The following is a 27,947-nucleotide window of genomic DNA, read 5'->3' as shown; positions in this document are numbered from 1 at the left end:
TTCATAGGTGCCATTAAAATTTTAAAATTAGAATCATAAATTAGAATTTTTATATAAATAATAGACATGATTGAAATTAAAAAAAAAAAAAACTTTTCATAAGATTTCTTTCTTTGGGTGACTTTTGTTCAGACTGATTCCCTTGAAATTGATAACTAGATAAACCTTTCCGTAATCATCAATGTTAAGATCAATGAAAACTTAAACTCAAGATCTTATAAAACCTTTTTTTCTTGCTCTTTTATTGTAGATTACCTAATAGTAGTTATTATTTAGTTTCATATCTTGTTCAGTTGATTTGGGGGTTATATAATTAATTTTTTTAATTCATTTGAATTTTTTTAAGAGAAATATGCTTAAATTTTTTTTTTTTTTTTTTTTAACTTTTACACTCACGTAAACTAATATTGAGAGCGACTTATTTCACAGCAACCACCGCCGCAGCCCAGATAAATCAAGGGCAATTGAAATGAAGTTTCATATTATCATTTATAAACACCGAGACTTTCTCCTTACAATCTAATGAATTCTCCCATTTTATACTGAAAAATCTGAATGGTACACTTAGGAAATTAGAAGACATTTAATTTAACCAACGAGAGGAAGATTTGGTATAATCATAGTACTCAAGGTTGAAGATTGATGAAGGTGATAATTAACAAAAATGGAGGGAAATAATTAGGAGACACAGAGGAAATCATACCCATATTATGCCAAGTGATATAACTATAAAAAAACTAAAACTGCATACTGATAAAACATCTCTCTCATTATCAACCCAAAGTAACGAGAAAGTACAACGAAACTAAATATTAGGTATGATCTTCAACCTCACCAACACAAACTTTAATGCTTTCTCTCTTTTCTCTTCTATAATTCACCAAAGTTGAAACGTCATATCATTTACTAAACAGAATTATATCTGCAACAACTTTCTTTTAACAAAGAAAAATATTAATCCAAATGAAAATCCAGTGCTTATGCAGAGTAATAGAATGGAAAAAGAAAAGAAAAAATAATGTAATTTTGTAGCAGTTAGCCGCTACGCTAGCGTGTAGAAGCAGTAGAGAAGAAGAGGAAACGTGTGAGATTGTCACATTCACCTAATGGGGAGACTTCGTGGTTGGATAGTTATTTTTTGAATGAAGCAAGATAACCAATGAGAAGGAAGTTTATGATTCCTTTTCTTATGACAAGAGAGAGACACGAGTGTTTTTTTTTATGCGTTAAATGAAGGCTTAAGGGCGGGTTACAGGTCTACCAACTGGTAGTTAGGTTAATGAAGTCTCTTAAGCAACAAAACTTAACCACCACCATTAGCCACTTGGTGTTGTTGGGTTGAGAGAACGTTCTAGCTAAGGGTTTTTTGTCACACGTGAGATTCTTAGGAATGAATGATTGACACAGAAATTCACTTATTTATTTCTAAGAATTTATTACTTATTATATTGTAGTTGTTGTTGCTGTTGTCAGATGTATTCATTTTTTATTGGTTGATTGGATTAATATATTATTATTTCTAGATTGGTGTCAATGTTTCAATGATAAGGAGGTTGGTTCTGTTTAGTTTAGACCATAAATCTCTTGGGATTGGTTTTTTTGTCTCCGTGTTTTCAACCCCTTTCTGCTTCCCACGAGAGGCGCAGCTCAGGTATTTTACTTTACCTTTTTTGATTTTGTGAATGATTATCCATATTGTGTACGTGGGGAAAAGAATAAGAGGAAAAAAGTTTAATGCTTTGATTCTGTTTTCGAAATTGAGTATTAGTTCCTGTAATGCATGATGATGCAGAAAGTAAATAGAATTAGCTGAAAAAGAAATTGACATGAGAGTTTTTTACTTTATGGGTTTCTATGATCATCATATGGATTTCTGTGCAGTAGGGTCTGATGTACATATGCAGAATTTTGTGGGTAAAATGGGGTTTTGAATTTCGCTGTGTTTTGCTTTCTTGTAATATGCTTGTTGCTTGATGGTGTTTCTGAATTCTGATTTGAGTATTCATGGATCAACTTGATGATGGTTTTGATAAAATGATTGCAAGAAACAGGAATAAGAGTTAAAAAAGTTTGTACTTGAAACAGAATAAAAGGCGGTTATTATTAACTGCCTTCAATTACTGCTTCCCAGCTATTTGGTGAGTATAGCTTTTCTTGTAGCTATGATTTTGTTGTGGGCTCTTTTGCAGTACATGGATTTTGTAAGTTTTTTTTAATTGTCCTTTGAAGGTTATTTTCTCTGTTTTTCAACTTCAAATTTTCTGTGATTTTTCTTTATCTAAATTTCATTCAATAAAATATTCATCCCCACCCAGACATTCATATATTTTCCCCTGGATCTGGGTTGAATTTCTTCCCCCACCTAAATTGATTTTATTCTGGTTCAAACCTCTTGCTTTTGATGTCGTTTGCAACACCCCTGAAGGGTTGAATGTGGATGATTTGGCTAATTTTTTAATTAACATTTCATGAGTTCAGAGTGATGATTTAAGAATTTCAAAGATCTCTGGTCTCTTTAATTAAATTTGGTTTCTACAGAATTATGATTTATTAACTGATCACCATTTCATTGCGCAGCACCTTGTTCTCAATGATCATTTAGTTCGTTGAGAGCACCAGCTTTGTGTCTCACTACTCAAGGCTAATCCTTGTGATGACTACCTATAACTCAAGCGTAAGTTACAAAAGAGAGGGCTTTGCAACTTCATTTTCAGGAGACCAGAAATTTGTTAATTGTGTTGATCCACCTTCCCGTCCTGATAATGTGACTATGTACGTAAGCCAAGCTTCTGGGTCATACTCCGAGATTTTGTCTTCTTTCGCACCTCACAACTATGCTGGAATACCATCGACAGGAGTTAGAAATGAAATGATATTCATTCCGCCAACAAGTGGTGCGGCAAGTTTGCCGTCCATTGATGGGCAATTGAACACTGAAACTGGTAATTCATTTCAGAACTCTGTTAGTGGGGATTCCAAGGTGATCAGCGTTCATGATGGTGAACAGAATTTTCAATGTCAGGGATTGTCTCTAAGCCTTGGCACAAAGATGTCATCTGTAGGTTCTTTGCCTTCATTTCAGTACCAGTATCCAAACCCTAATTTCTCTTCGTTCTTGAGTTCACATCTTCCAGTTTCAGGTAAGGGGACATTATGTTGCGAACGTGATGAAAGTGAAAAAGGTAAGGAGTTGAGAAATCCTGATGGTTTGCTGTCTGATTTTGAAACAGAGGCATTTTATAACACTCAGCACTCAATAAACCATAACGAACTGCATTCTAGTATGTATCAGTATGAACCAACAGGTTTCACTAACACTTCACTAAAATCCAAATACATCAAAGCAGCACAAGAGTTGCTTGATGAAGTGATTAATGTCCAAAAGGCTTTGAAGCGGTCTGATTCAAATAAAGAACAAAACTGTCATGGGACAGGTTTAGATGACTCCAAAGGGACTGATGGGAAATCTAGTAGTCGGTCAGTTACCAATTCATCTCCTGAGCTATCACATGCAGAACGACAGGATCTGCAGAACAAGAAAACAAAACTTTTATCCATGTTGGAGGAGGTAAGCAACTACCTTCAGGATTGTGCTAATCATGTACCATCTTTAAGTAGTCTTTTATTAACTTGGATTCTTGTCTAATTTAACCCATGTGTATTTCTGTAAACCATGCCTTATTTTCTTGTTCTTGTTATGATATGCTCATAACCGGTTGCCAAATTGCTATGATTCCTTAATCAATCCGATGGTCCGGACCATTTAGATTCATACAGTTTGTTAAAAAGAATAGATGAAATATGTCACATCAGTGTTTTAGGTGGAATTTGTGTTCAAAATGTATGGAAGTTAATGTTATCCTTCTCATATATTTTGTTTCCATTCATGATTTCCTTATTGGTTCAACATCAGAGCATGAAGAAAGTAAGTAGCAGGAACAGAGAGGAGGGGAAGAAATTTAGATAGAGAGTTATTGGTTGAGTTAGAGGTCTGAACTAACAGCTCTAGCTTGTTAAGAAAGTTTGTATAGCAAAGGCATGTTTCATCATATGCAATTCCATTTCCATAGCCTTAAATGATTAGAGGAGTTATTACGGGGAAGGGGCTAGAGGAATTCCGGTCAATTCAGCTTTTCAGCTGGTAATGACTTTCACGTGTCTGCTTCGGTGAATTCTTTGGTTCTGTATATCCATGTCTCTTTTAAACTTTCATAAGATTTTTGTTTCAGCTAAGCTGCACTTCTTCTGAAAGACTGCTAATTTGTAATGTTTCTGTTGTAGGTAGACAGAAAATACAAACAATATTACCATCAAATGCAAATTGTTGTTTCATCATTTGACATGGTAGGTGGGCGTGGGGCAGCTAAATCATACACTGCACTCGCCCTCCAAACAATTTCTCGCCACTTCCGCACTTTGCGTGATGCAATCAGTAAGCAGACTCAAGAGACTCGGAGAAGCCTTGGAGAGCAAGACACTTCTTCAAACTGTCAAGGAAGCATACCTCGCCTTCGGTTCATAGATCATCAGTTAAGACAACAGAGGGCTCTTCAACAGTTTGGTGCAATGAGACATGCTTGGAGACCACAGAGAGGACTTCCTGAGAGCTCTGTTTCAATCCTTCGTGCTTGGTTGTTTGAGCATTTTCTTCATCCGTATGTCCTGGGCACTTATTTTCCCCATTAAAATTTCGAACTTCAAATAACTTTGGTCCAGTAACTCTCATTCTCGCTCATTTTGGTTTTCACCAGGTACCCAAATGATTCAGACAAAATCAAGCTAGCAAGACAAACGGGCTTGAGCAGAAACCAGGTACTAGATTCAGTTATAACTGGTGGATCATGACTGTATGGTATAATTATGACTTTTGAAAACACTGGAAAGATTGAGAGTCAAGAGTTTAGCAGAAAATATTCATTAAAAAAAAAAAAAGGTTAAATTCTCCTGGTTTCACCTAATGAGGGTCTTTATGGCATTTCCCTGCAAACTTTCTTTATCATTTTGTTTGTCATTTGACACAAGAATCATATGTATTCATTTTTCTTATTTTCTTGTCATGTGCCATGTAACATGATCATTATTTATACGTGTTTGGATCAGGTTGCAAACTGGNAGTATGTATCAGTATGAACCAACAGGTTTCACAAACACTTCACTAAAATCCAAATACATCAAAGCAGCACAAGAGTTGCTTGATGAAGTGATTAATGTCCAAAAGGCTTTGAAGCGGTCTGATTCAAATAAAGAACAAAACTGTCATGGGACAGGTTTAGATGACTCCAAAGGGACCGATGGGAAATCTAGTAGTCGGTCAGTTACCAATTCATCTTCTGAGCTATCACATGCAGAACGACAGGATCTGCAGAACAAGAAAACAAAACTTTTATCCATGTTGGAGGAGGTAAGCAACTACCTTCAGGATTGTGCTAATCATGTACCATCTTTAAGTAGTCTTTTATTAACTTGGATTCTTGTCTAATTTAACCCATGTGTATTTCTGTAAACCATGCCTTATTTTCTTGTTCTTGTTATGATATGCTCATAACCGGTTGCCAAATTGCTATGATTCCTTAATCAATTCGATAGTCCGGACCATTTAGATTCATACAGTTTGTTAAAAAGAATAGATGAAATATGTCACATCAGTGTTTTAGGTGGAATTTGTGTTCAAAATGTATGGAAGTTAATGTTATCCTTCTCATATATTTTGTTTCCATTCATGATTTCCTTATTGGTTCAACATCAGAGCATGAAGAAAGTAAGTAGCAGGAACAGAGAGGAGGGGAAGAAATTTAGATAGAGAGTTATTGGTTGAGTTAGAGGTCTGAACTAACAGCTCTAGCTTGTTAAGAAAGTTTGTATAGCAAAGGCATGTTTCATCATATCCAATTCCATTTCCATAGCCTTAAATGATTAGAGGAGTTATTACGGGGAAGGGGCTAGAGGAATTCCGGTCAATTCAGCTTTTCAGCTGGTAATGACTTTCACGTGTCTGCTTCGGTGAATTCTTTGGTTCTGTATATCCATGTCTCTTTTAAACTTTCATAAGATTTTTGTTTCAGCTAAGCTGCACTTCTTCTGAAAGACTGCTAATTGTAATGCTTCTGTTGTAGGTAGACAGAAAATACAAACAATATTACCATCAAATGCAAATTGTTGTTTCATCATTTGACATGGTAGGTGGGCGTGGGGCAGCTAAATCATACACTGCACTCGCCCTCCAAACAATTTCTCGCCACTTCCGCACTTTGCGTGATGCAATCAGTAAGCAGACTCAAGAGACTCGGAGAAGCCTTGGAGAGCAAGACACTTCTTCAAACTGTCAAGGAAGCATACCTCGCCTCCGGTTCATAGATCATCAGTTAAGACAACAGAGGGCTCTTCAACAGTTTGGTGCAATGAGACATGCTTGGAGACCTCAGAGAGGACTTCCTGAGAGCTCTGTTTCAATCCTTCGTGCTTGGTTGTTTGAGCATTTTCTTCATCCGTATGTCCTGGGCACTTATTTTCCCCATTAAAATTTCTAGCTTCAAATAACTTTGGTCCAGTAACTCTCATTCTCGCTCATTTTGGTTTTCACCAGGTACCCAAATGATTCAGACAAAATCAAGCTAGCAAGACAAACGGGCTTGAGCAGAAACCAGGTACTAGATTCAGTTATAACTGGTGGATCATGACTGTATGGTATAATTATGACTTTTGAAAACACTGGAAAGATTGAGAGTCAAGAGTTTAGCAGAAAATATTCATTAAAAAAAAAAAAAGGTTAAATTCTCCTGGTTTCACCTAATGAGGGTCTTTATGGCATTTCCCTGCAAACTTTCTTTATCATTTTGTTTGTCATTTGACACAAGAATCATATGTATTCATTTTTCTTATTTTCTTGTCATGTGCCATGTAACATGATCATTATTTATACGTGTTTGGATCAGGTTGCAAACTGGTTTATCAATGCACGAGTGCGTCTTTGGAAGCCCATGGTTGAGGAGATGTACAAAGAAGAGTTTGGTGATCCAGAGGTGAATTTTAAGACCTGTCAAGATAATGCCCCCAAAGCATGTAGCGAGAACTCATCAGCACCTGAAGATAGAGGGGAAGAGTTGCGCGAAAGTCTGACATCCACACAAGTACATGATCTTAAGTCTGATGATATCCCCGATGCTGAAATGAACAAATTCATGTTAAGATCAGTGTTTCAGAATGGTGAAAATGGGTTAAATTCTGGGATGATGAGATTACAGAATGACCAAAGGCCTAACATGGATGACCACAGACTTTACGGAAGTATCCCACTTAACCAGAATAGTAATAACAATAATGTTCTTATCGGTGATTCTGGCTCATATGGTATATCAGAATTGAGTGGTCTTGCAGTCAGCAATCAAGTTTCACTTGCATTGGGCTTAAGGCATCATGAAAGTGATGTATTTCCCCCCATATCTACTGGGACTCAAATTGGAGGTAATGACACGATTGATTCTCCTGTAGGGCATCATGACACAGTAGATTATCATTGCATGGATATGGGGAATAATCAGCAAGATAGGTTCAGCAATCCTCATCTATTACATGATTTTGTAGTATGAAACATTGCCTTTGCTTGCACCAAAAACAGAAATAGTGTGGCGTTTATATTAGCGTCATCTTCTCTTCTTGTTTCATGTTGATGACGGAAAGCACTTGTAACATAAATATAAATAGAGATAGGTGAGATCATAGAAGATTGATAATCTGGGCAGTTTTTTTAATAAAGAATCTTGTAACAGAACTCTCCCAAGTGTGATAATGTTGTATAATGTATGGTCATTTGGAAATAAAGCAAATTTTATTGACGGAGATGAATGTTTATGAGAATTCAAGTGCATTAACAGAAGGATTCATAGCTGTAAAAGAACCTTTCTCTATCATATACAGTATTGAGCATTACTAGTTTTATTTAGTAGTCTTAAATTTGATATCAATATATATATATATGCATGCTGCTGTTGCAGGCTCATATTTCTGACGCCTCTTCACTTGATGCTTCTGCTTGTTTTGCCCTTGGTCTTCAAGCTTCTTCGTTAGAAAATAATCTTCTTTTGATACCGGTTGAAGCTTTTTGCTTATGGCATTCAACAAAGATACAATGGTTATTGTGAGAAGCGATATCATCTCGAAGATAAATTAGAATAAGAACAAAGTTACATATATAAATCCACCCATAAGCCATAAAATTTAATTTTTTTGACAAAAATATATAATATAAAAACTTCATAAAGTGAGATTTATGGTAATTCCAATAAGTTTATCTGTAATTTATGATTTGATGCAGCAAGTCAAAAAGCTCAACCATTCATGCGCAGGGTTCTCAACTTTCTCCACAGGTGGATCATGGTATATTTTAAATATTTTTTGGTGAATACTGTGTAGTGTTCTTGATAATGAATCAAACTGACCGATTCCATTAAGCAGTCATGATTTCACGGCTGGTAATATAAGTTCTTTGTTTTTACATGTTTTAATTTGTTTTACGAAAAAAAATCTGTATAACATGCATGCTGCATTTTGGCTTCAAATCATGTTCAGTATGCTAGAACTACATATATTGAAATCTATGTACATTTTAATGAAAAAAAATAGTATAAAATTAGACATAACCAAGCCATAATATATCTTTGGCTTTAAATAATTTTCAGCATGCTAGAATTAGGTTTGTGTCTACCTTAAATTATAATACTTTTGAGAAACAAATCATAATATTATAGATGGTAAAAAAATTATTTGATTAAATATGATATGTATGACATAATTTAGTTGTTTTATAGCAACAAAAAAATTAGTATAATATATACACGAAATGTGTATGATATAATTTAAAACTTTTATAAATCTAAGAATAAACGCTAAAATAACCCATTAGACTATTGAGCTGCCAAATGGTTTCTTACATAAGAACTACATTTACATGTGGATGTTGGACTCAATTGAAGGATAAATCAACAGAAACATATAGTACAGATATGTGCAAAGAATAACATATTACTTCCTTATTTCTAATTTAGTGATGTCAAATAGGCCATTTAATCACTTATTCTAAGATCCATAAAAGTATTAAATTATGTTTTACATATTTCGTGCATATATTGTACTAATTTTTTGTTATTATAAAACAACTATAGTATGTCAAATACCCATGCGGACTGATTATACGTATTTGACCCATTTGACACCTATTTTACTATCGATATAAGGTTATGATGTGATTTGAATGAGATTTTGTATGATAATTTTAGGTACTGCAACAAAGCCTATAGAATTTAATAAGTGTACTTTTTTTTCAGAAAAATAATTCCATATAAATTGGATTTAAATTTATTTGCTGCTAAACATCTTGTTGTTTTTTATATTTTGGATAGCAAAATATTTTGTCTACCATAATGTTGAAGAGGACAAGGCTGGAAGATCATTTTCCATTTTAAATTTGTAGACATAGATCAGGTTTTACTTGTGAAAGTTGTCTTATTTGCATGAGACATTGTTTTGAATGAAATCCGGTGCATAATGACTGGGTTTTTGCTAATTTTAGCCGTTCCGATGTAGTTTTAGGATGTGCCCAGACCAGTTTATGTGTAGCTCGACTATTTCTGAGGAAAAGTTATCCCACAACTATTGGAGTTGTCAACTACTTGATAAATGCTTAAAAATACCCTTTTACTTGGTGGTTTATTGGTATTATTTGTAGAAAATTAAGTTCAAGTTGTGTGATTTGTGCTTAATTATTTCATAAATATTTTTTATGGGATCATAGGTATGTTTCATGTGTTTTCAGTTTATAAATGCTTAAAAATAATATTTGGATGAAGAATTATGTTGGCGATGGGATTTGTGACAACGGGAAACAAGCGGTTTGAGATTCAGAGTTGAAACAAGGAAGTTATGACGTTTTGAAAATTAATTGCAAAACCTAGAAAATTGTTCATGTATTGAGCATGCCTCAGTATTTTAATGATATCTGGAGCTATAGACCTTGTTTGGGGATGATTCTTGAAGCATTGGAAAACTAACAAAGAGATCTACAATTCATATGTTGAAGACTTTGTCAAATTCATAAGTATTCGTACAAGAAAAAGAGCATATTTGTGTACCATGACACAAGTTTAGTCAAGCCGCGGCCAAGAAAGTTCATGATAAAGATGGAATTGATGAAGGGTGCACATGTCGCAGCACATCGACAACTAAAATTGACGACATGCAATGCATGCCATGGCACGGTTAACTCATGCCTTGGCATGACGATGATTTCCTAACAGATCTGGATTTTTGTAATTACAATTTTTTCTAGATTTAAGAGTTCTAATTAGAATATGATTGTTGTAAACACTCTTAAAACCCTAGCGTAATAAATAGATGTCTTTAGCTATTATTTGGAAGGGGAGAAGAGGACAGAGAGGAGATTAGCTGCTATTTGTAAATCAAAACAACAACTATTGGGGTTTTGGTTTATCATCTAGGGAAGTTTTATTTTATCTTTTTTTTGAATTTGTGTTCACAATGGTTGTTTATTTTTATTTGATTATGAACTAAATAAAGTTTCTAAGGTTAAGATGTAGCCCAAGTTTATGGATATGTGTTGATTGATTATTGTTAATATTTGTTAAACATTTTTTTCTAAGTTTTATTATGATTCTTAATGCTTCAATTCTTTTGGTAGTGAGAGTGGGAGTTGATTGATCTAATGGACGATTGAGATCAAGAGATGATATCTAATTAGTCTAATGTAATAAAACCATAGGTTGAGCGAACACTAGAGATAGATTACCGCGATTTGTAAGGCTTTGGTAAATTTCATAGAGCGTAATAATTTTTTAAGACTTAAATTCAATTAAGAGATATCTTGGGTTAGTAATAAAAGATTAATCCGGTTATTGGTCGAAAGAAAGTTATTGGAATTCTAAGGAGTTTGACCTGTGGAAAAAGCATAATGATTTTAGTAATAATTATCAATACATAGGAATAAAATTGATATGAAGTCTATGCCCTAGGTTTAGTCATATTGTTTAACAACCAACCTTTTAATTGATTTGCAGTTTGATTTCTTTAGTTCTTAGTTTTGTTTTAATTTGTTATTTTCAGTTATTTCATATCTCCAATTTTTAATTAATCAAATGGTAATAGGATAGTTTATTTTGGTAATTGGTAACTAGTAATTCTCTAAGATTCAATATCCATTTAGAGAAGCTTAATTAAAATATCATTTCAATTTTGGAATTAATTAAATAGCCATCAAGTTAGAAACTCTTTACTAAATGACCATTCGCTTAAGCGATATAAGCTTATCGCTTAAACGATGTAGACTTATCTATAAGCTTATCTCTTAAGTGATAGGTGTTAAATCGCTTAAGCGACAAAGTTTATGATTATTTAATTTATTGCAGATGTTTTAATAGTCAGCCCCATCCATTTACTCAAATTGAATCGCGCGTACTTCTTCTTTCTTTTACTGTTTTTGGTTTATGTGTTTGTTATTTTGGTTTCACATCATATCTCTATTTTGTTCAACAACAACCCACCACCACAACCCAAGTAAATCAACGACAAAGGTATTATCTTTGTTCCAGACGGAGAGTCGAACCTGGGATTGTAGGTTGAAGTCATGCGTAGCTAGCAGCACTTTTAGTTCGCCCTTACTGTTAGGCTACCCATGAGTGGGATACTGTAGTTATAGGTTGGCGACTCCTCAATGACTAGATAGCAGTATAGCACATTGCACTAGCTGGATGGAAAACAAGTCTCTGGAGTTGAATCAAGTATGCTTTTCTATAAAAACATCCGACAGTGGGTGGATTTAAATTTAAACGCTTCAAATTCTTTTTGGATTACAAAATATATAGCCTACTGTAATGCATGGGTAGAAAATCTTTTTCCATATTAAATTTGCAGACATATATCAGATTGTGCAGTGCAGACGCTTTAATCGAACTGTAGCATGGGCCTTTGAGGTCCTAACAAGTTAAGGAACTAGAGAGTGACAACTGGAGGAGGCTGAAGGAACAAATATAGCAATCATTACTTATAGCATCCAAAAGAAATCACCCAGAATCAGTCTAATCAGCACACCAACCAACCTCCTAACAATACCCATTTTCTCTTTCACCTTTTTATTTTCTCTTTCAGTGTCCTTTCAACATCTCTTGCAAGATTAGTAGATTACAACACCTAACAGGAAAAAAGTTAGATATTCCATTATGTTTACAGACTCACAAGTTGACGATCTTAAAACTGGGAGTGCCAAAGATAGCCCACTTTTTTCCCTCTTTTTACAGATTACAGCAATCCAAGAATAAAAAAACAATTTAACATATTAAGGGCTCTCTCCTTCTCTGACGAGAGAGAGTGTAAAACTGCTTTGAGCTGAAAATACTTTTTGCGACTCCCAAAGAAATGTAACTGCAGGCACTAAAGCTGAAGGGTTGATGCTTTTGCTTCTTGTTTTATAGTGAGAGAATTTGGGGACCATCTTTGTTTATCTGTCATTTTCTGATTTCTATTTACCCAATTAACTTTGCTTCTCTGAAGAACTAACAGAGGTCTATGTCTCTAGGTGTTATAGCTTTTGGCTGCTTGGGTTTAGACCTGCTCATTTTTCAGAGAGAGAAAGGGAGACAAGGAGTCATTGCTTTCTCTTTAAGTTGCTTTCACCACAGGTTTGTTAACGCTCATAGACTGGTGCTTTATTGCTTGCTTTGGCATTCAACCTTTCATGCTTGTTAAAGATGAATGAATTCCATTTTAGCTTTTAATAAGTCTTTTCAACTTTAATAGTTACTCAAACCTCCCAATCAGGTTTGGAATTAGTTGGTAAATTCTTCTTTGTCTTGTCTTCAGATCTTCTAGTCATGTTCATGTACTTTCACCTCCTGTTCAATACTATGGTTTATTTGAACCCCTAATGTTTATCTCTTCCCCTCTTCACCCTCCATTATGTTTCGAAATTCTGTTTTTATGCATTGAACTGGTTTTCAAAATTGCTTTTAAGGAGTACTCCACTACTCAACTGCTCGTTGTCACCACTATTTATCCCTACTAACTCTGGATCTCCTTCGGCTTGAGCTTCCTTGAACGCAAGTCAGTAAGTGGCCCTTTGCTTGATGAATAACTTATCTAGTAACTTAGTTTTCTGGTTATGAATGCCTTCATGTTTTAGTAATCTCAATGCTTCGTTGATCTTATCATTAATCTGTTTTAAAGCAGGTCATCTGCTATTGTGACTCTACTTTCTTCTTGGTGTGTAGCTTTCCGTACCTTGTTTGATCTTTTGTAAGTTAAGAATAGGTTAAACTAAGAAATCTTATAAATCTGCTCATCGACTGTTATAGTCATTTTTCTCTTTAAAGTTTGAAAAAGACCACCTGCCGTGTAGCAATCCTTTTGATAACCTTTACTCCACTTCAGGTCATTATGGTTTCAAAAGACTCGCCCCCAAATCCAGCTTCAAATATGCTACACCAATTTATAATCTCAGACTCTATTACTGGTCGGAATCAATTTGAAAACCAAAATTTCGATGCTTATGGGTCTGCTGTAAGGGCCAATAACAGTTATCGTCAGTCTCTTGGTTTGTTGCCAACCATTCAGTCTCTAGGGGAAAGAATATCCAGATCAATGGACCTTGTTCATGCTCCTGCTGTAGCCGAGGAATCTGAGATCAGTCACACTAGACACTTAATGGACCTTCTTGGAGCATCAAATGAGACCAATCACCAAGCTCAGAGGCTCTCTCTGTCTCTTGGTTCTCACATGCTAGTTCCATCAGTCCAATACAAGCAGAGATCTTTAAGTTCAGATATCACTTCTAATTACTTGTTTTGCGGGAATGAAGGTAGAGAAGTTTGTAATCCTGGATTTGAGCATGTTAGTGATGACTATTCATTCACTGCTGGCACATTCACTTCATCTTCCACCTCAGCAAATCGTTCTTGCTCCAGTGATGGAACAGAATCTTTTGCTATTGCTATACGGAATTCAAAATTTCTTAAACCAGCTCAGTCTCTTCTGGAAGAAGTTAGTGTTGGTGGCAGGAACATTGACAAGAGTGATGAAAGATATATCGGAGATTTATATCATAGCAGTATAAGAGGTGGTCAAAGATTATCATCTGAACTAAAAGCAGAATTTTGCAATAATGGGATGTTGTCTGCCGAGAAATATGAACTTCATCTTGGAATTGCTAAACTCATTTCCTTGTTGGAGGAGGTTTGTATTTACATACTGACTATTAGATTTTTTATATCAATTATTTAGCTTGTTAGCTTTATATTGTTTAAAAATTTCACCCTTATTCTTCAGGTTGAAAGCAAATATGAGAAATACTACCATCAAATGGAAGAAGTGGTATCATCATTTGAAGTGATAGCAGGGTTAGGTGCTGCCAAGTCTTACACTGCCTTGGCATTGCAAGCTATGTCCAGGCATTTTGGCAGATTAAGAGATGCCATAATATCTCAAATTAATGTGACAAGTCGAAGATTTTCACAAGACTTGCCAAAAATCAGTTCAGGATTATCTCAACTTAGTTTATTTGACAGAGAGTCTAGGCATTACAGAATGTCCCTTCAACAGCTTGGAATGTTGCAGACCCAACGGCAAGTATGGAGACCAATCAGGGGATTGCCAGAGACTTCTGTCTCAATCCTTCGCTCTTGGCTCTTCGAACACTTTCTCCACCCGTAAGTGCTTTAATTTTGGTTACATGTATATAATTTTTTTTAGTGTCAGTTCTTACAAATTGTTGATCCTTGCTTTATGATTCTCCAACAGTTATCCTAATGAATCTGAAAAGCTAATGCTGGCATCTCAGACAGGCCTGACCAAAAACCAAGTAACTAACTCTTAAAAAAATTTCTTGGCCCTCTAGTTATTCCAATGATTTGGCATTCTTCCTATCTTAATTTGGGCAACTCATTTTTCATTTAGGTGTCGAATTGGTTCATAAATGCTAGAGTTCGCCTGTGGAAGCCGATGATAGAAGAAATGTACAAAGAGGAGTTCGCAGACTTTTCAGAAGACTCGAATCCGTCATTAGCTACCAGTTCCACCACGAGGGAAGGTATAGCAGATCATCCAGAAGAAGATTGAAGAACAAAATATCATGATCATCAGTTTATTAGTAGTACTAGATGTTTCTTGAGCTCGACTTTAATACCTCTTTCTATTAAGCTGCAGAGAGAAACTCGATAGTCTTTTGTAACCAAGTAATTTGATTTCATGAGATGAGCCAACTTTAAATCCTGGGCTCCCAAGAATGAAATATGTACTTGTTTAAATATCTAGTCAAGTCAATGTCGGTTGGATCCTTTGACTAATTCGATAATGACCTTCATCTCCTTCCAAATTGATGTGACCAATTATCGAAATTCACGTGCCCCTAATTTACTTTACATTTAGTGATAAACATGATTATAAAGATGAAAACTTTATTTAAAAATTAAATTGAACACGTAACTTTTCAATGGATCTGATGCTAATATACACTAGAAATTTAATAAAATTTCCAAGAATCCATTCATCACGGCCCATAAATATTGAGCGGTTTTAATAATCCACGTGGCAAAATCACTTTCATTCACAACCACCAACTGCAGCGCGTCATTCACACTTTCAGTAAACGAATCGCGACTACTAGAACCATGACCAAAAACAAATCCTGGATCGTCCGATTTATTATTCTTTAAAAAAAAAAAAATTATTTCCCTTTTTACCAATCATAATCCTGGATTTGCTCCTTTACAATAAAAGTACCACACGGAAAAAGCTAGACGGTACCGTCTCTCCCTCTTCTCTTGTCGTAGAAGCCATGACCAGCTCCTCCGCCCCTTCACGCAAGGTTTCTCTCGTCCTCTTGATAAATGAATATATACATACCGTATACGTTTTTACTTGGTATAATTTTGATTTCTATGGTTTCGTGGTTTTTTAGTTGTAGTATTTGACTTTGTAATTTCCTTAGGCTTTAAGCAAGATCGCATGTAATAGACTGCAAAAAGAACTTGTGGAGTGGCAGGTCAATCCTCCAGCAGGATTTAAACACAAAGTCACTGATAATCTTCAAAGGTTTCTTTAGATTTTCTTACTCTTTTTCACTGATTTGTGATTGTTGAATCGATTTAATTAGTGATTCTGATTTTAATACTGTTATTTACATCTTTATTTTTTTTTTTTTTTTTTTTTTTTTTTTGTACAGATGGATCATCGAAGTCAACGGAGCCCCAGGGACCCTGTATGCGAATGAAACCTATCAGCTTCAAGTGGATTTTCCTGAGCATTATCCCATGGAAGCACCTCAGGTGGATTTGAACTTTTCTTATTCTCACTCTTTTTGGTTGTGAAGAAATTTGATTGTGGATATTTGTTTTGAATAGTTTTCTTTAATAGGTTTAAACATTAGGCTTACTTTGTCCATGCTTTTTTGTCTTCTTAGGTTTATGAAATTGTTGTTTTGTAGTGATTTGTTTTACTTTCTTGTATTGTTTGGCCAGGTGATTTTTCTGCCTCCAGCTCCTCTGCATCCCCACATTTATAGCAATGGGCATATCTGTCTAGGTATTGCTTTCTCTTAATTTTGATTTCTTTTTCTTTGAATTGGTTTTGGATGACTTTTACCTTATTAATTAGATCAGGCAACGAGATTGTAATAGTCTCAATGGTTTAAACATTGGCAATTATTTGGGTCAATTTTATTAAACATTGTGCTAATTGGTTACCTGTGAATGTTATAAATGATGAAATGTAGTGTAGTCATTGCCATTTTCCAAATCAATTTGTTGTGTTTATGGGCTCAGTGAATACATTAAGCATTGACAGACAACCTGAGTCTGGTTATATGGTATCCATATTTTTCAAGTTTGCTTAGCCTGCTTCAGAGGATCATCTGAATTGTCCTCCTGTGTTTGTTATCTATCCATTGTTTTCTGTTATAATTTTTTGAAAGTTGAGGCAACCCTGTATATTAGAGAGTCTGTAGTGCAGGAACTTGTGGTTTGCTATGAAAATGATATGTAAGTTTCTCGTATTTCAAAATTTAAGTGATGTGATAGTATGTTAGATTGTATACTTTTGTAACGAAATTCTGTTTTTATGCATGAACTGGTTTTCAAAATTGCTTTTAAGGAGTACTCCACTACTCAACTGCTCGTTGTCACCACTATTATCCCTACTAACTCTGGATCTCCTTCCTTGAGCTTCCTTGAACGAAGTCAGTAATGGCCCTTTGCTTGATGAATACTTATCTAGTAACTTAGTTTTCTGGTTATAATGCCTTCATGTTTTAGTAATCTCAATGCTTCGTTGATCTTATCATTAATCTGTTTAAAGCAGTCATCTGCTATGTGACCTCTCTTTCTTCTGGGGTGTTAGCTTTCCGTACCTTTTTGATCTTTGTAAGTTAGAATAGGTTAAACTAAGAATCTTATAAATCTGCTCATCGACTGTTATAGTCATTTTTCTCTTTAAAGTTTGAAAAAGACCACCTGCCGTTAGCAATCCTTTTGATAACCTTTACTCCACTTCAGGTCATTGGTTTCAAAAGACTCGCCCCCAAATCCAGCTTCAATATGCTACACAATTTATATCTCAGACTCATTACTGGTCGAATCATTTGAAAACCAAAATTTCGATCTTATGGGTCTGCTGTAAGGCCAATAACAGTTATCGTCATCTCTTGGTTTGTTGCCAACATTCAGTCTCTAGGGAAAGAATATCCAGATCAATGACCTTGTTCATGCTCCTGCTGTAGCCGAGGAATCTGAATCAGTCACACTAGACACTTAATGGACCTTCTTGGAGCATCAAATGAGCCAATCACCACTCAGAGGCTCTCTCTGTCTCTTGGTTCTCACATGCTAGTTCCATCAGTCCAACAAGCAGAGACTTTAAGTTCAGATATCACTTCTAATACTTGTTTTGCGGAATGAAGTAGAGAAGTTTGTAATCCTGATTTGAGCATGTAGTGATGACTATTCATTCCCTGTGGCACATTCACTTCATCTTCCACCTCAGCAAATCGTTCTTGCTCCAGTGATGGAACAGAATCTTTTGCTATTGCTATACGAATTCAAAATTTCTTAAACCAGCTCAGTCTCTTCTGGAAGAAGTTAGTGTTGGTGGCAGGAACATTGACAAGTGTGAAAGATATATCGGAGATTTATATCATGCAGTATAAGGGTGGTCAAAGATTATCATCTGAACTAAAAGCAGAATTTTGCAATAATGGGATGTTTCTGCCGAGAAATATGAACTTCATCTTGGAATTGCTAAACTCATTTCCTTGTTGGAGGGTTTGTATTTACATACTGACTATTAGATTTTTATATCAATTATTTAGCTTGTTAGCTTTATATTGTTAAAATTTCACCCTTATTCTTCAGGTTGAAAGCAAATATGAGAAATACTACCATCAAATGGAAGAAGTGGTATCATCATTTGAAGTGATAGCAGGGTTAGTGCTGCCAAGTCTTACACTGCCTTGGCATTGCAAGCTATGTCCAGGCATTTTGGCAGATTAAGAGATGCCTATTCTCAAATTATGTGACAAGTCGAGATTTCACAAGACTTGCCAAAAATCAGTTCAGGATTATCTCAACTTAGTTTATTTGACAGAGGTCTAGGCATTACAGAATGTCCCTTCAACACTTGGAATGTTGCAGACCCAACCAAGTATGGAGACCAATGAAGAGGATAGAGAGGAGATTAGCCGCTATTTGTAAATCAAAACAACAACTATTGGGGTTTTGGTTTATCATCTAGGGAAGTTTTATTTTATCTTTTTTTTGAATTTGTGTTCACAATGGTTGTTTATTTTTATTTGATTATGAACTAAATAAAGTTTCTAAGGTTGAGATGTAGCCCAAGTTTATGAATATGTGTTGATTGATTATTGTTAATATTTGTTAAACATTTTTTTCTAAGTTTTATTATGATTCTTAATGCTTCAATTGGAGTGGGAGTTGATTGATCTAATAGACGATTAAGATCAAGAGATGATATCTAGTTGGTCTAATGTAATAAAACCATAGGTTGAGCGAATGCTAGAGATAGATTACCGCGATTTGTGAGGCTTTGGTAAATTTTATAGAGCGTAATAATTTCTTAAGACTTAAATTCAATTGAGAGATATCTTGGGTTAGTAATAAAGGATTAATCCGGTTATTATTCGAAAGAAAGTTATTGGAATTCTAAGGAGTTTGACTTGTAGAAAAAGCAAAATAATTTTAGCAATAATTATCAATACATAGGAATAGAATTGGTACGAAGTCTATGCCCTATATTTAGTTATATTGTTTAACAACCAACCTTTTAATTGATTTGCAATTTGATTTCTTTAGTTATTAGTTTTGTTTTAATTTGTTATTTTCAGTTATTTCATATCTCCAATTTTTAATTAATCAAATAGTAATAGGATAATTTATTTTGGAAATTGGTAACTAGTAATTCTCTAAGATTCAATATCCATTTAGAGAAGCTTAATTAAAATATCATTTCAAGTTTGGAATTAATTAAATAGCCATCAAGTTAGAAACTCTTTACTAAATAATCATTTGCTTAAGCAAGGTGTTAAATCGTTTAAACGATAAAGTTCATAGCTATTTAATTTATTCCAAACTCAAGATGGTGTTTTAATAGTCACCCCCCTCCGTTTACTCAAACTGAATCGTGTGTACTTCTTCTTTCTTTTATTGATTTTGGTTTGTGTGTTTGTTATTTTGGTTTCACATCATATCTCTATTTCATTCAACAACAACCTACCGTCACAACCCAAGTAAATCGCCACAAAAGTATTATCTTTGTCCCAGACAGGGAGTCGAACCTGGGATTGTGGGTTGAAGTCATGCATAGCTAGCAGCCCTCTTAGTTCACTTCACCCTTACCGCTAGGCTACCCTTGAGTTGGATACTGTAGTTATAGGTTGGCGACTCCTAAATGACTAGATAGCAGTATAGCACATTGCACTAGCTGGATGGAAAACAAGTCTATGGAGTTGAATCAAGTATGCTTTTCTATAAAAGCATCCGACAGTGGGTGGATTTAAATTTAACCGCTTCAAATTCTTTTTGGATTACAAAATATATAGCCTACTGTAATACATGGGTAGAAAATCTTTTTCCATATTAAATTTGCAGACATATATCAGATTGTGCAGTGCAGACGCTTTAATCGAACTGTAGCATGGGCCTTTGAGGTCCTAACAAGTTAAGGAACTAGAGAGTGACAACTGGAGGAGGCTGAAGGAACAAATATAGCAATCATTACTTATAGCATCCAAAAGAAATCACCCAGAATCAGTCTAATCAGCACACCAACCAACTTCCTAACAATACCCATTTTCTCTTTCACCTTTTTATTTTCTCTTTCAGTGTCCTTTCAACATCTCTTGCAAGATTACAACACCTAACAGGAAAAAAGTTAGATATTCCATTATGTTTACAGACTCACAAGTTGACGATCTTAAAACTGGGAGTGCCAAAGATAGCCCACTTTTTTCCCTCTTTTTACAGATTACAGCAATCCAAGAATAAAAAAACAATTTAACATATTAAGGGCTCTCTCCTTCTCTGACGAGAGAGAGTGTAAAACTGTTTTGAGCTGAAAATACTTTTTGCGACTCCCAAAGAAATGTAACTGCAGGCACTAAAGCTGATGGGTTGATGCTTTTGCTTCTTGTTTTATAGAGAGAGAATTTGGGGACCATCTTTCTTTATCTGTCATTTTCTGATTTCTATTTACCCAATTAACTCTGCTTCTCTGAAGAACTAACAGAGGTCTATGTCTCTAGGGTGTTATAGCTTTTGGCTGCTTGGGTTTAGACCTGCTCATTTTTCAGAGAGAGAAAGGGAGACAAGGAGTCATTGCTTTCTCTTTAAGTTGCTTTCACCACAGGTTTGTTAACGCTCATAGACTGGTGCTTTATTGCTTGCTTTGGCATTCAACCTTTCATGCTTGTTAAAGATGAATGAATTCCATTTTAGCTTTTAATAAGTCTTTTCAACTTTAATAGTTACTCAAACCTCCCAATCAGGTTTGGAATTAGTTGGTAAATTCTTCTTTGTCTTGTCTTCAGATCTTCTAGTCATGTTCATGTACTTTCACCTCCTGTTCAATACTATGGTTTATTTGAACCCCTAATGTTTATCTCTTCCCCTCTTCACCCTCCATTATGTTTCGAAATTCTGTTTTTATGCATTGAACTGGTTTTCAAAATTGCTTTTAAGGAGTACTCCACTACTCAACTGCTCGTTGTCACCACTATTTATCCCTACTAACTCTGGATCTCCTTCGGCTTGAGCTTCCTTGAACGCAAGTCAGTAAGTGGCCCTTTGCTTGATGAATAACTTATCTAGTAACTTAGTTTTCTGGTTATGAATGCCTTCATGTTTTAGTAATCTCAATGCTTCGTTGATCTTATCATTAATCTGTTTTAAAGCAGGTCATCTGCTATTGTGACTCTACTTTCTTCTTGGTGTGTAGCTTTCCGTACCTTGTTTGATCTTTTGTAAGTTAAGAATAGGTTAAACTAAGAAATCTTATAAATCTGCTCATCGACTGTTATAGTCATTTTTCTCTTTAAAGTTTGAAAAAGACCACCTGCCGTGTAGCAATCCTTTTGATAACCTTTACTCCACTTCAGGTCATTATGGTTTCAAAAGACTCGCCCCCAAATCCAGCTTCAAATATGCTACACCAATTTATAATCTCAGACTCTATTACTGGTCGGAATCAATTTGAAAACCAAAATTTCGATGCTTATGGGTCTGCTGTAAGGGCCAATAACAGTTATCGTCAGTCTCTTGGTTTGTTGCCAACCATTCAGTCTCTAGGGGAAAGAATATCCAGATCAATGGACCTTGTTCATGCTCCTGCTGTAGCCGAGGAATCTGAGATCAGTCACACTAGACACTTAATGGACCTTCTTGGAGCATCAAATGAGACCAATCACCAAGCTCAGAGGCTCTCTCTGTCTCTTGGTTCTCACATGCTAGTTCCATCAGTCCAATACAAGCAGAGATCTTTAAGTTCAGATATCACTTCTAATTACTTGTTTTGCGGGAATGAAGGTAGAGAAGTTTGTAATCCTGGATTTGAGCATGTTAGTGATGACTATTCATTCACTGCTGGCACATTCACTTCATCTTCCACCTCAGCAAATCGTTCTTGCTCCAGTGATGGAACAGAATCTTTTGCTATTGCTATACGGAATTCAAAATTTCTTAAACCAGCTCAGTCTCTTCTGGAAGAAGTTAGTGTTGGTGGCAGGAACATTGACAAGAGTGATGAAAGATATATCGGAGATTTATATCATAGCAGTATAAGAGGTGGTCAAAGATTATCATCTGAACTAAAAGCAGAATTTTGCAATAATGGGATGTTGTCTGCCGAGAAATATGAACTTCATCTTGGAATTGCTAAACTCATTTCCTTGTTGGAGGAGGTTTGTATTTACATACTGACTATTAGATTTTTTATATCAATTATTTAGCTTGTTAGCTTTATATTGTTTAAAAATTTCACCCTTATTCTTCAGGTTGAAAGCAAATATGAGAAATACTACCATCAAATGGAAGAAGTGGTATCATCATTTGAAGTGATAGCAGGGTTAGGTGCTGCCAAGTCTTACACTGCCTTGGCATTGCAAGCTATGTCCAGGCATTTTGGCAGATTAAGAGATGCCATAATATCTCAAATTAATGTGACAAGTCGAAGATTTTCACAAGACTTGCCAAAAATCAGTTCAGGATTATCTCAACTTAGTTTATTTGACAGAGAGTCTAGGCATTACAGAATGTCCCTTCAACAGCTTGGAATGTTGCAGACCCAACGGCAAGTATGGAGACCAATCAGGGGATTGCCAGAGACTTCTGTCTCAATCCTTCGCTCTTGGCTCTTCGAACACTTTCTCCACCCGTAAGTGCTTTAATTTTGGTTACATGTATATAATTTTTTTTAGTGTCAGTTCTTACAAATTGTTGATCCTTGCTTTATGATTCTCCAACAGTTATCCTAATGAATCTGAAAAGCTAATGCTGGCATCTCAGACAGGCCTGACCAAAAACCAAGTAACTAACTCTTAAAAAAATTTCTTGGCCCTCTAGTTATTCCAATGATTTGGCATTCTTCCTATCTTAATTTGGGCAACTCATTTTTCATTTAGGTGTCGAATTGGTTCATAAATGCTAGAGTTCGCCTGTGGAAGCCGATGATAGAAGAAATGTACAAAGAGGAGTTCGCAGACTTTTCAGAAGACTCGAATCCGTCATTAGCTACCAGTTCCACCACGAGGGAAGGTATAGCAGATCATCCAGAAGAAGATTGAAGAACAAAATATCATGATCATCAGTTTATTAGTAGTACTAGATGTTTCTTGAGCTCGACTTTAATACCTCTTTCTATTAAGCTGCAGAGAGAAACTCGATAGTCTTTTGTAACCAAGTAATTTGATTTCATGAGATGAGCCAACTTTAAATCCTGGGCTCCCAAGAATGAAATATGTACTTGTTTAAATATCTAGTCAAGTCAATGTCGGTTGGATCCTTTGACTAATTCGATAATGACCTTTATCTCCTTCCAAATTGATGTGACCAATTATCGAAATTCACGTGCCCGTAATTTACTTTACATTTAGTGATAATAAACATGATTATAAAGATGAAAACTTTAATTAAAAATTAAAATTGAACACGTAACTTTTCAATGGATCTGATGCTAATATACACTAGGAATTTAATAAAATTTCCGAGAATCCATTCATCACGGCCCATAAATATTGAGTGGTTAAATAATCCACGTGGCAAAATCACTTTCATTCACAACCACCAACTGCAGCGCGTCATTCACACTTTCAGTAAACGAATCGCGACTACTAGAACCATGACCAAAAACAAATCCTGGATCGTCCGATTTATTATTCTTTAAAAAAAAAAAAAATTATTTGCCTTTTTACCAATCATAATTCTGGATTTGCTGCTTTACAATAAAAGTACCACACGGAAAAAGCTAGACGGTACCGTCTCTCCCTCTTCTCTTGTTGTAGAAGCCATGACCAGCTCCTCCGCTCCTTCACGCAAGGTTTCTCTCGTCCTCTTGATAAATGAATATATACATACCGTATATTTTTTTACTTGGCATAATTTTGATTTCTATGGTTTCGTGGTTTTTTAGTTGTAGTATTTGACTTTGTAATTTCCTTAGGCTTTAAGCAAGATCGCATGTAATAGACTGCAAAAAGAACTTGTGGAGTGGCAGGTCAATCCTCCAGCAGGATTTAAACACAAAGTCACTGATAATCTTCAAAGGTTTCTTTAGATTTTCTTACTCTTTTTCACTGATTTGTGATTGTTGAATCGATTTAATTAGTGATTCTGATTTTAATACTGTTATTTACATCTTTATTTTTTTTTTTTCAATTTTTTTTTTTTTGTACAGATGGATCATCGAAGTCAACGGAGCCCCAGGGACCCTGTATGCGAACGAAACCTATCAGCTTCAAGTGGATTTTCCTGAGCATTATCCTATGGAAGCACCTCAGGTGGATTTGAACTTTTTTTATTCTCACTCTTTTTGGTTGTGAAGATATTTGATTGTGGATATTTGTTTTGAATAGTTTTCTTTAATAGGTTTAAACATTAGGCTTACTTTGTCCATGCTTTTTTGTCTTCTTAGGTTTATGAAATTGTTGTTTTGTAGTGATTTGTTTTACTTTCTTGTATTGTTTGGCCAGGTGATTTTTCTGCCTCCAGCTCCTCTGCATCCCCACATTTATAGCAATGGGCATATCTGTTTAGGTATTGTTTTCTCTTAATTTTGATTTCTTTTTCTTTGCATTGGTTTTGGATGACTTTTACCTTATTAATTAGATCAGGCAACGAGATTGTAATAGTCTCAATGGTTTAAACACTGGCAATTATTTGGGTCAATTTTATTAAACATTGTGCTACTTGGTTACCTGTGAATGTTATAAATGATGAAATGTAGTGTAGTCATTGCCATTTTCCAAATCAATTTGTTGTGTTTATGGGCTCAGTGAATACATTCAGCATTGACAAACAACTTGAGTCTGGTTATATGGTATCCATATTTTTCAAGTTTGCTTAGCCTGCTTCAGAGGATCATCTGAATTGTCCTCCTATGTTTGTTATCTATCCATTGTTTTCTGTTATAATTTTTTGAAAGTTGAGGCAACCCTGTATATTAGAGAGTCTGTAGTGTAGGAACTTGTGGTTTGCTATGAAAATGATGTGTAAGTTTCTCGTATTTCAAAATTTAAGTGATGTGATAGTATGTTAGATTGTATACTTTTGTAATATAGCAAATGATATGTAAGTTTCTTGTATTTCAAAATTTAAGTGATGTGATAGTATGTTAGATTGTATACTTTTGTAACTTTCACATGATAATTGTTTTATGCATTACATTTTTCCGTTTACCCTTTCACTTCTGCAATGAAGTGTTCTTTCTTTTGAGAACTGGATATACTTTTATAGTTGTGCAGAAGGTAGATTTCTGCTGCTTTTTGCTGTAAAGACTTCTAAACAGGCTTATTGTTTAATATACAAGTGGTGTTTGGTCTATGCATTTGGAAGTTAGTTTTCACGTGATACTTATTCAGTTCAAGAGATGGATGTTAGTGATCAATCTTATAGGCCATTCAAGCATTTTGCTGTAAAGAAGTTCTTTCAGATTTTTCATGCTTTGATCATCTGATATTCTATGCTGAGATGTGAAAGTTTATCATCTTTAAGTGCTTCTTATGTTAACATGAGACATTGTTTTGGATGAGATCTGGTGCATTATGACTGTATTTTGTGTTAATTTTATCCTTTGAACCTCTACAATTGCTTGTAAAATCAATGAAGTTGAGCGACAATTAAACATTTATGTTTTGTGATTTAGCCAAGGTGAAAAGAATTGCTAATCTATTTTTAATGAAAATACTAGACTAATATTTTTATTTTTATTTGTTTGTGTCCAAAGTGTTTTAGGCACAACTGAAGTGACTTTGCTAGTTTTGGTACAAAAGACATTGACCGTTTATAATTTTTCTGCTAGAGAGTGCAGTTTAAGAATGATTAATTTAAATAAACTAGCAATCTGTGTTCTTAAATAATGTAGAAAAAGATACTAAAACTACTTAATTTCCATTATTTATTTGATTCCTTCTTTAAGCAAAGTTTAAATGGTCAATGTTCCTGTACATTGAAAATTATGTGTCATTCGTCTTTGCAGATATTCTGTATGATTCCTGGTCCCCAGCCATGACTGTTAGTTCTGTATGTATCAGCATCCTATCCATGTTGTCAAGCTCAACTGTGAAGGTTTGAATCTAACTATCATCTTTGTAGTTATCTCTGTGCCCTTTAATTTATTAATCAATGCGTCTAATGAGCATCACTTATACGCTGTCATTGTGCAGCAACGCCCAGCGGATAACGACCGGTATGTGAAGAACTGTAGGAATGGCAGATCTCCCAAGGAGACAAGATGGTGGTTCCATGATGATAAAGTGTAATGATGCAACAAAGTAAATATTACCTGTAACCTGTGCATAAAAAAGAGGCGTTTGGTAATATTCATCGGAGACAGTGGGAAAGAGATTGCAGTTCTTGCCCCCAAAAGCCTGTCCGCTCTTTTAATTATGAACTTGCTTTGTATGTACTTTATGGATCATTTTATATTGAACGTGGTGGCCGCCCGAAACAGGTTGCACATCTTAAAATGATATCATCTTTATCAACAGGATGAAAGATTATGTTATCTATCATTTTCTGCTTGTGACTATTAGGGATGTGAAAAAAAACCGTTAACCGAACCGATCATGTTAGCCGAACTGAATTGATTCCGATTTTTTGGGTACACAAGAATTCAAGTAGGTTTCGGGTATTTATTATATGATACTCGGATTTTCAGTTTGGGTATCAGGTATTTATTTTAAGAGAATCGGGTATCTGGTTTATTAAAAAAATAAAAAACCTAGTTTTGAAACTTATTTTCCTTTAACTTTTAAAGAGCAAGAGGCAAAAGCTCTAAATCTTAAGTATTTAAGTTATTAAATTAAAAGTTGATTTAGTATATGAAAGGAATTGTATTTATAAATTGAAATTTGAAATGTAACAAATTAAAATTCATACAAAGTTACGCAATTTTAGATCATAAACCGGGTATTTGGTTTTTGACCTAAAAAATTGAGTACCCTTAAAAGCAGTTCAGTTTGTAGAAACCAGTTCAGTACTCGGATTTGCACAGCCCTAATGACTACTGTGTAAAACATTGGAACAATAGTTTACCAGTTGCCAGTTGTGTGTTGGAGGTCCAAAACTGGAAAGGTCAAAAACAATTAAACGGAGAAAAGAGGTCGTAGCGCCGTTACAAGTATCTGCCCAATCAGAATTCTCACTGAAATTTCATTGGATTTTACAACTTTTGTATGAAAACCAGTGTTGAAGTTGCTGATCTCTATAATCAAATTTCTATGTGAACCGTGATATGGAGATTTGGCAAGTTTTATGTCAAAGAACAAGTTAAATTGGATTAGGCTCCATTTAATTTTGGGGATTGCAACTTCCCCTACCAGTAACGTTTCGTTTCCAGGGGTATAACCTAGTATTGCATTTTGATTGTGAATTCAATTTCATGCATCCTTTCCACGAAATCTGTTAATCCTTAAAGAGGAAGCTATCGTCGTGAAAAATCAAACTTGAGACTATAGGTTGAAGTCATACATAATCTATTTGATTTGTCCTTATCATTAGGTTATTCATGGGTGAATAGGCTCTGTTTTGTTTTTGAGTGATAGCATTATAACTTACGATATTTAATAATATTTTTACAAACTAGATTGAAACATAAGGTAAAAAATTAAAATCACATTCATATTGAACCTACTTTTATGAATTTTTTTTAACCACTAACGACGTCGTTTTAAG

The 27,947-nt window shown here is 34.9% G+C and overlaps 5 protein-coding genes and 1 pseudogene across 8 annotated transcripts; all 6 read left to right on the top strand.

The window, feature by feature from the left end:
• The first annotated feature begins 1,278 nt into the window (after positions 1–1,278).
• LOC116127618 (BEL1-like homeodomain protein 7) lies at positions 1,279–7,637 on the top strand. 2 transcript variants are annotated; one of them, XM_031413256.1, is made up of 6 exons: positions 1,279–1,651; positions 2,578–3,285; positions 5,119–5,401; positions 6,114–6,487; positions 6,584–6,644; positions 6,933–7,637. In XM_031413256.1, exons 2-6 carry the CDS (start codon positions 2,654–2,656, stop codon positions 7,584–7,586), a joined length of 2,004 nt encoding a protein of 667 aa, XP_031269116.1. In that variant the 5' UTR covers positions 1,279–1,651; positions 2,578–2,653; the 3' UTR covers positions 7,587–7,637. The 2 variants fall into 2 exon arrangements, with proteins under 2 accessions (XP_031269116.1, XP_031269117.1); XM_031413257.1 differs by having other exon boundaries at positions 2,578–3,422; positions 5,274–5,401.
• Positions 7,638–12,351: 4,714 nt separating this feature from the next.
• LOC116127630 (BEL1-like homeodomain protein 11) lies at positions 12,352–15,302 on the top strand. Of its 2 annotated transcripts, XM_031413270.1 has the most exons (6): positions 12,352–12,475; positions 12,581–12,683; positions 13,432–14,232; positions 14,326–14,705; positions 14,797–14,857; positions 14,953–15,302. In XM_031413270.1, exons 3-6 carry the CDS (start codon positions 13,438–13,440, stop codon positions 15,112–15,114), a joined length of 1,398 nt encoding a protein of 465 aa, XP_031269130.1. In that variant the 5' UTR covers positions 12,352–12,475; positions 12,581–12,683; positions 13,432–13,437; the 3' UTR covers positions 15,115–15,302. The 2 variants fall into 2 exon arrangements, with proteins under 2 accessions (XP_031269130.1, XP_031269131.1); XM_031413271.1 differs by lacking the exons at positions 12,352–12,475; positions 12,581–12,683 and adding an exon at positions 12,791–13,108.
• Positions 15,303–15,703: 401 nt separating this feature from the next.
• LOC116127567 (probable ubiquitin-conjugating enzyme E2 18) lies at positions 15,704–16,595 on the top strand. Its single transcript, XM_031413210.1, has 4 exons — positions 15,704–15,862; positions 15,986–16,089; positions 16,220–16,322; positions 16,515–16,595. The coding sequence occupies exons 1-4, from the start codon at positions 15,833–15,835 to the stop codon at positions 16,593–16,595; spliced, it is 318 nt and encodes a 105-aa protein (XP_031269070.1). The 5' UTR covers positions 15,704–15,832.
• A 1,209-nt stretch (positions 16,596–17,804) lies between these two features.
• LOC116127566 lies at positions 17,805–18,706 on the top strand (annotated as a pseudogene).
• Positions 18,707–20,815: 2,109 nt separating this feature from the next.
• LOC116127628 (BEL1-like homeodomain protein 11) lies at positions 20,816–23,529 on the top strand. 2 transcript variants are annotated; one of them, XM_031413268.1, is made up of 5 exons: positions 20,816–20,910; positions 21,659–22,459; positions 22,553–22,932; positions 23,024–23,084; positions 23,180–23,529. In XM_031413268.1, exons 2-5 carry the CDS (start codon positions 21,665–21,667, stop codon positions 23,339–23,341), a joined length of 1,398 nt encoding a protein of 465 aa, XP_031269128.1. In that variant the 5' UTR covers positions 20,816–20,910; positions 21,659–21,664; the 3' UTR covers positions 23,342–23,529. The 2 variants fall into 2 exon arrangements, with proteins under 2 accessions (XP_031269128.1, XP_031269129.1); XM_031413269.1 differs by lacking the exon at positions 20,816–20,910 and adding an exon at positions 21,018–21,335.
• Positions 23,530–23,989: 460 nt separating this feature from the next.
• Positions 23,990–26,785, top strand: LOC116127481 (probable ubiquitin-conjugating enzyme E2 18). Its single transcript, XM_031413142.1, has 6 exons — positions 23,990–24,093; positions 24,217–24,320; positions 24,451–24,553; positions 24,746–24,809; positions 26,251–26,339; positions 26,438–26,785. The coding sequence occupies exons 1-6, from the start codon at positions 24,064–24,066 to the stop codon at positions 26,531–26,533; spliced, it is 486 nt and encodes a 161-aa protein (XP_031269002.1). The 5' UTR covers positions 23,990–24,063; the 3' UTR covers positions 26,534–26,785.
• The last annotated feature ends 1,162 nt before the right edge of the window (positions 26,786–27,947 follow it).

The sequence above is a fragment of the Pistacia vera genome, unplaced genomic scaffold (genome assembly GCF_008641045.1).
Source record: "Pistacia vera cultivar Batoury unplaced genomic scaffold, PisVer_v2 Contig192, whole genome shotgun sequence".
In the NCBI taxonomy this organism is placed as follows: Eukaryota; Viridiplantae; Streptophyta; class Magnoliopsida; order Sapindales; family Anacardiaceae; genus Pistacia; species Pistacia vera.
This window is presented reverse-complemented; position numbering and strand designations above follow the sequence as displayed.

Coding starts and splice junctions, on each gene's coding strand:
- LOC116127567 (XM_031413210.1), top strand. CDS start 15,833: ATGACCAGCTCCTCCGCCCCTTCACGCAAG. Junction 15,863..15,985: donor CCTCCGCCCCTTCACGCAAG/GTTTCTCTCGTC, acceptor TAATTTCCTTAG/GCTTTAAGCAAGATCGCATG. Junction 16,323..16,514: donor ATCCCATGGAAGCACCTCAG/GTGGATTTGAAC, acceptor TTGTTTGGCCAG/GTGATTTTTCTGCCTCCAGC.
- LOC116127630 (XM_031413270.1), top strand. CDS start 13,438: ATGGTTTCAAAAGACTCGCCCCCAAATCCAGCTTCAAATATGCTACAC. Junction 14,706..14,796: donor TTCGAACACTTTCTCCACCC/GTAAGTGCTTTA, acceptor ATTCTCCAACAG/TTATCCTAATGAATCTGAAA. Junction 14,858..14,952: donor CAGGCCTGACCAAAAACCAA/GTAACTAACTCT, acceptor TTTTTCATTTAG/GTGTCGAATTGGTTCATAAA.
- LOC116127618 (XM_031413256.1), top strand. CDS start 2,654: ATGACTACCTATAACTCAAGCGTAAGTTACAAAAGAGAGGGCTTTGCA. Junction 6,488..6,583: donor TTTGAGCATTTTCTTCATCC/GTATGTCCTGGG, acceptor GGTTTTCACCAG/GTACCCAAATGATTCAGACA. Junction 6,645..6,932: donor CGGGCTTGAGCAGAAACCAG/GTACTAGATTCA, acceptor TGTTTGGATCAG/GTTGCAAACTGGTTTATCAA.
- LOC116127481 (XM_031413142.1), top strand. CDS start 24,064: ATGACCAGCTCCTCCGCTCCTTCACGCAAG. Junction 24,094..24,216: donor CCTCCGCTCCTTCACGCAAG/GTTTCTCTCGTC, acceptor TAATTTCCTTAG/GCTTTAAGCAAGATCGCATG. Junction 26,340..26,437: donor TGTCAAGCTCAACTGTGAAG/GTTTGAATCTAA, acceptor GTCATTGTGCAG/CAACGCCCAGCGGATAACGA.
- LOC116127628 (XM_031413268.1), top strand. CDS start 21,665: ATGGTTTCAAAAGACTCGCCCCCAAATCCAGCTTCAAATATGCTACAC. Junction 22,933..23,023: donor TTCGAACACTTTCTCCACCC/GTAAGTGCTTTA, acceptor ATTCTCCAACAG/TTATCCTAATGAATCTGAAA. Junction 23,085..23,179: donor CAGGCCTGACCAAAAACCAA/GTAACTAACTCT, acceptor TTTTTCATTTAG/GTGTCGAATTGGTTCATAAA.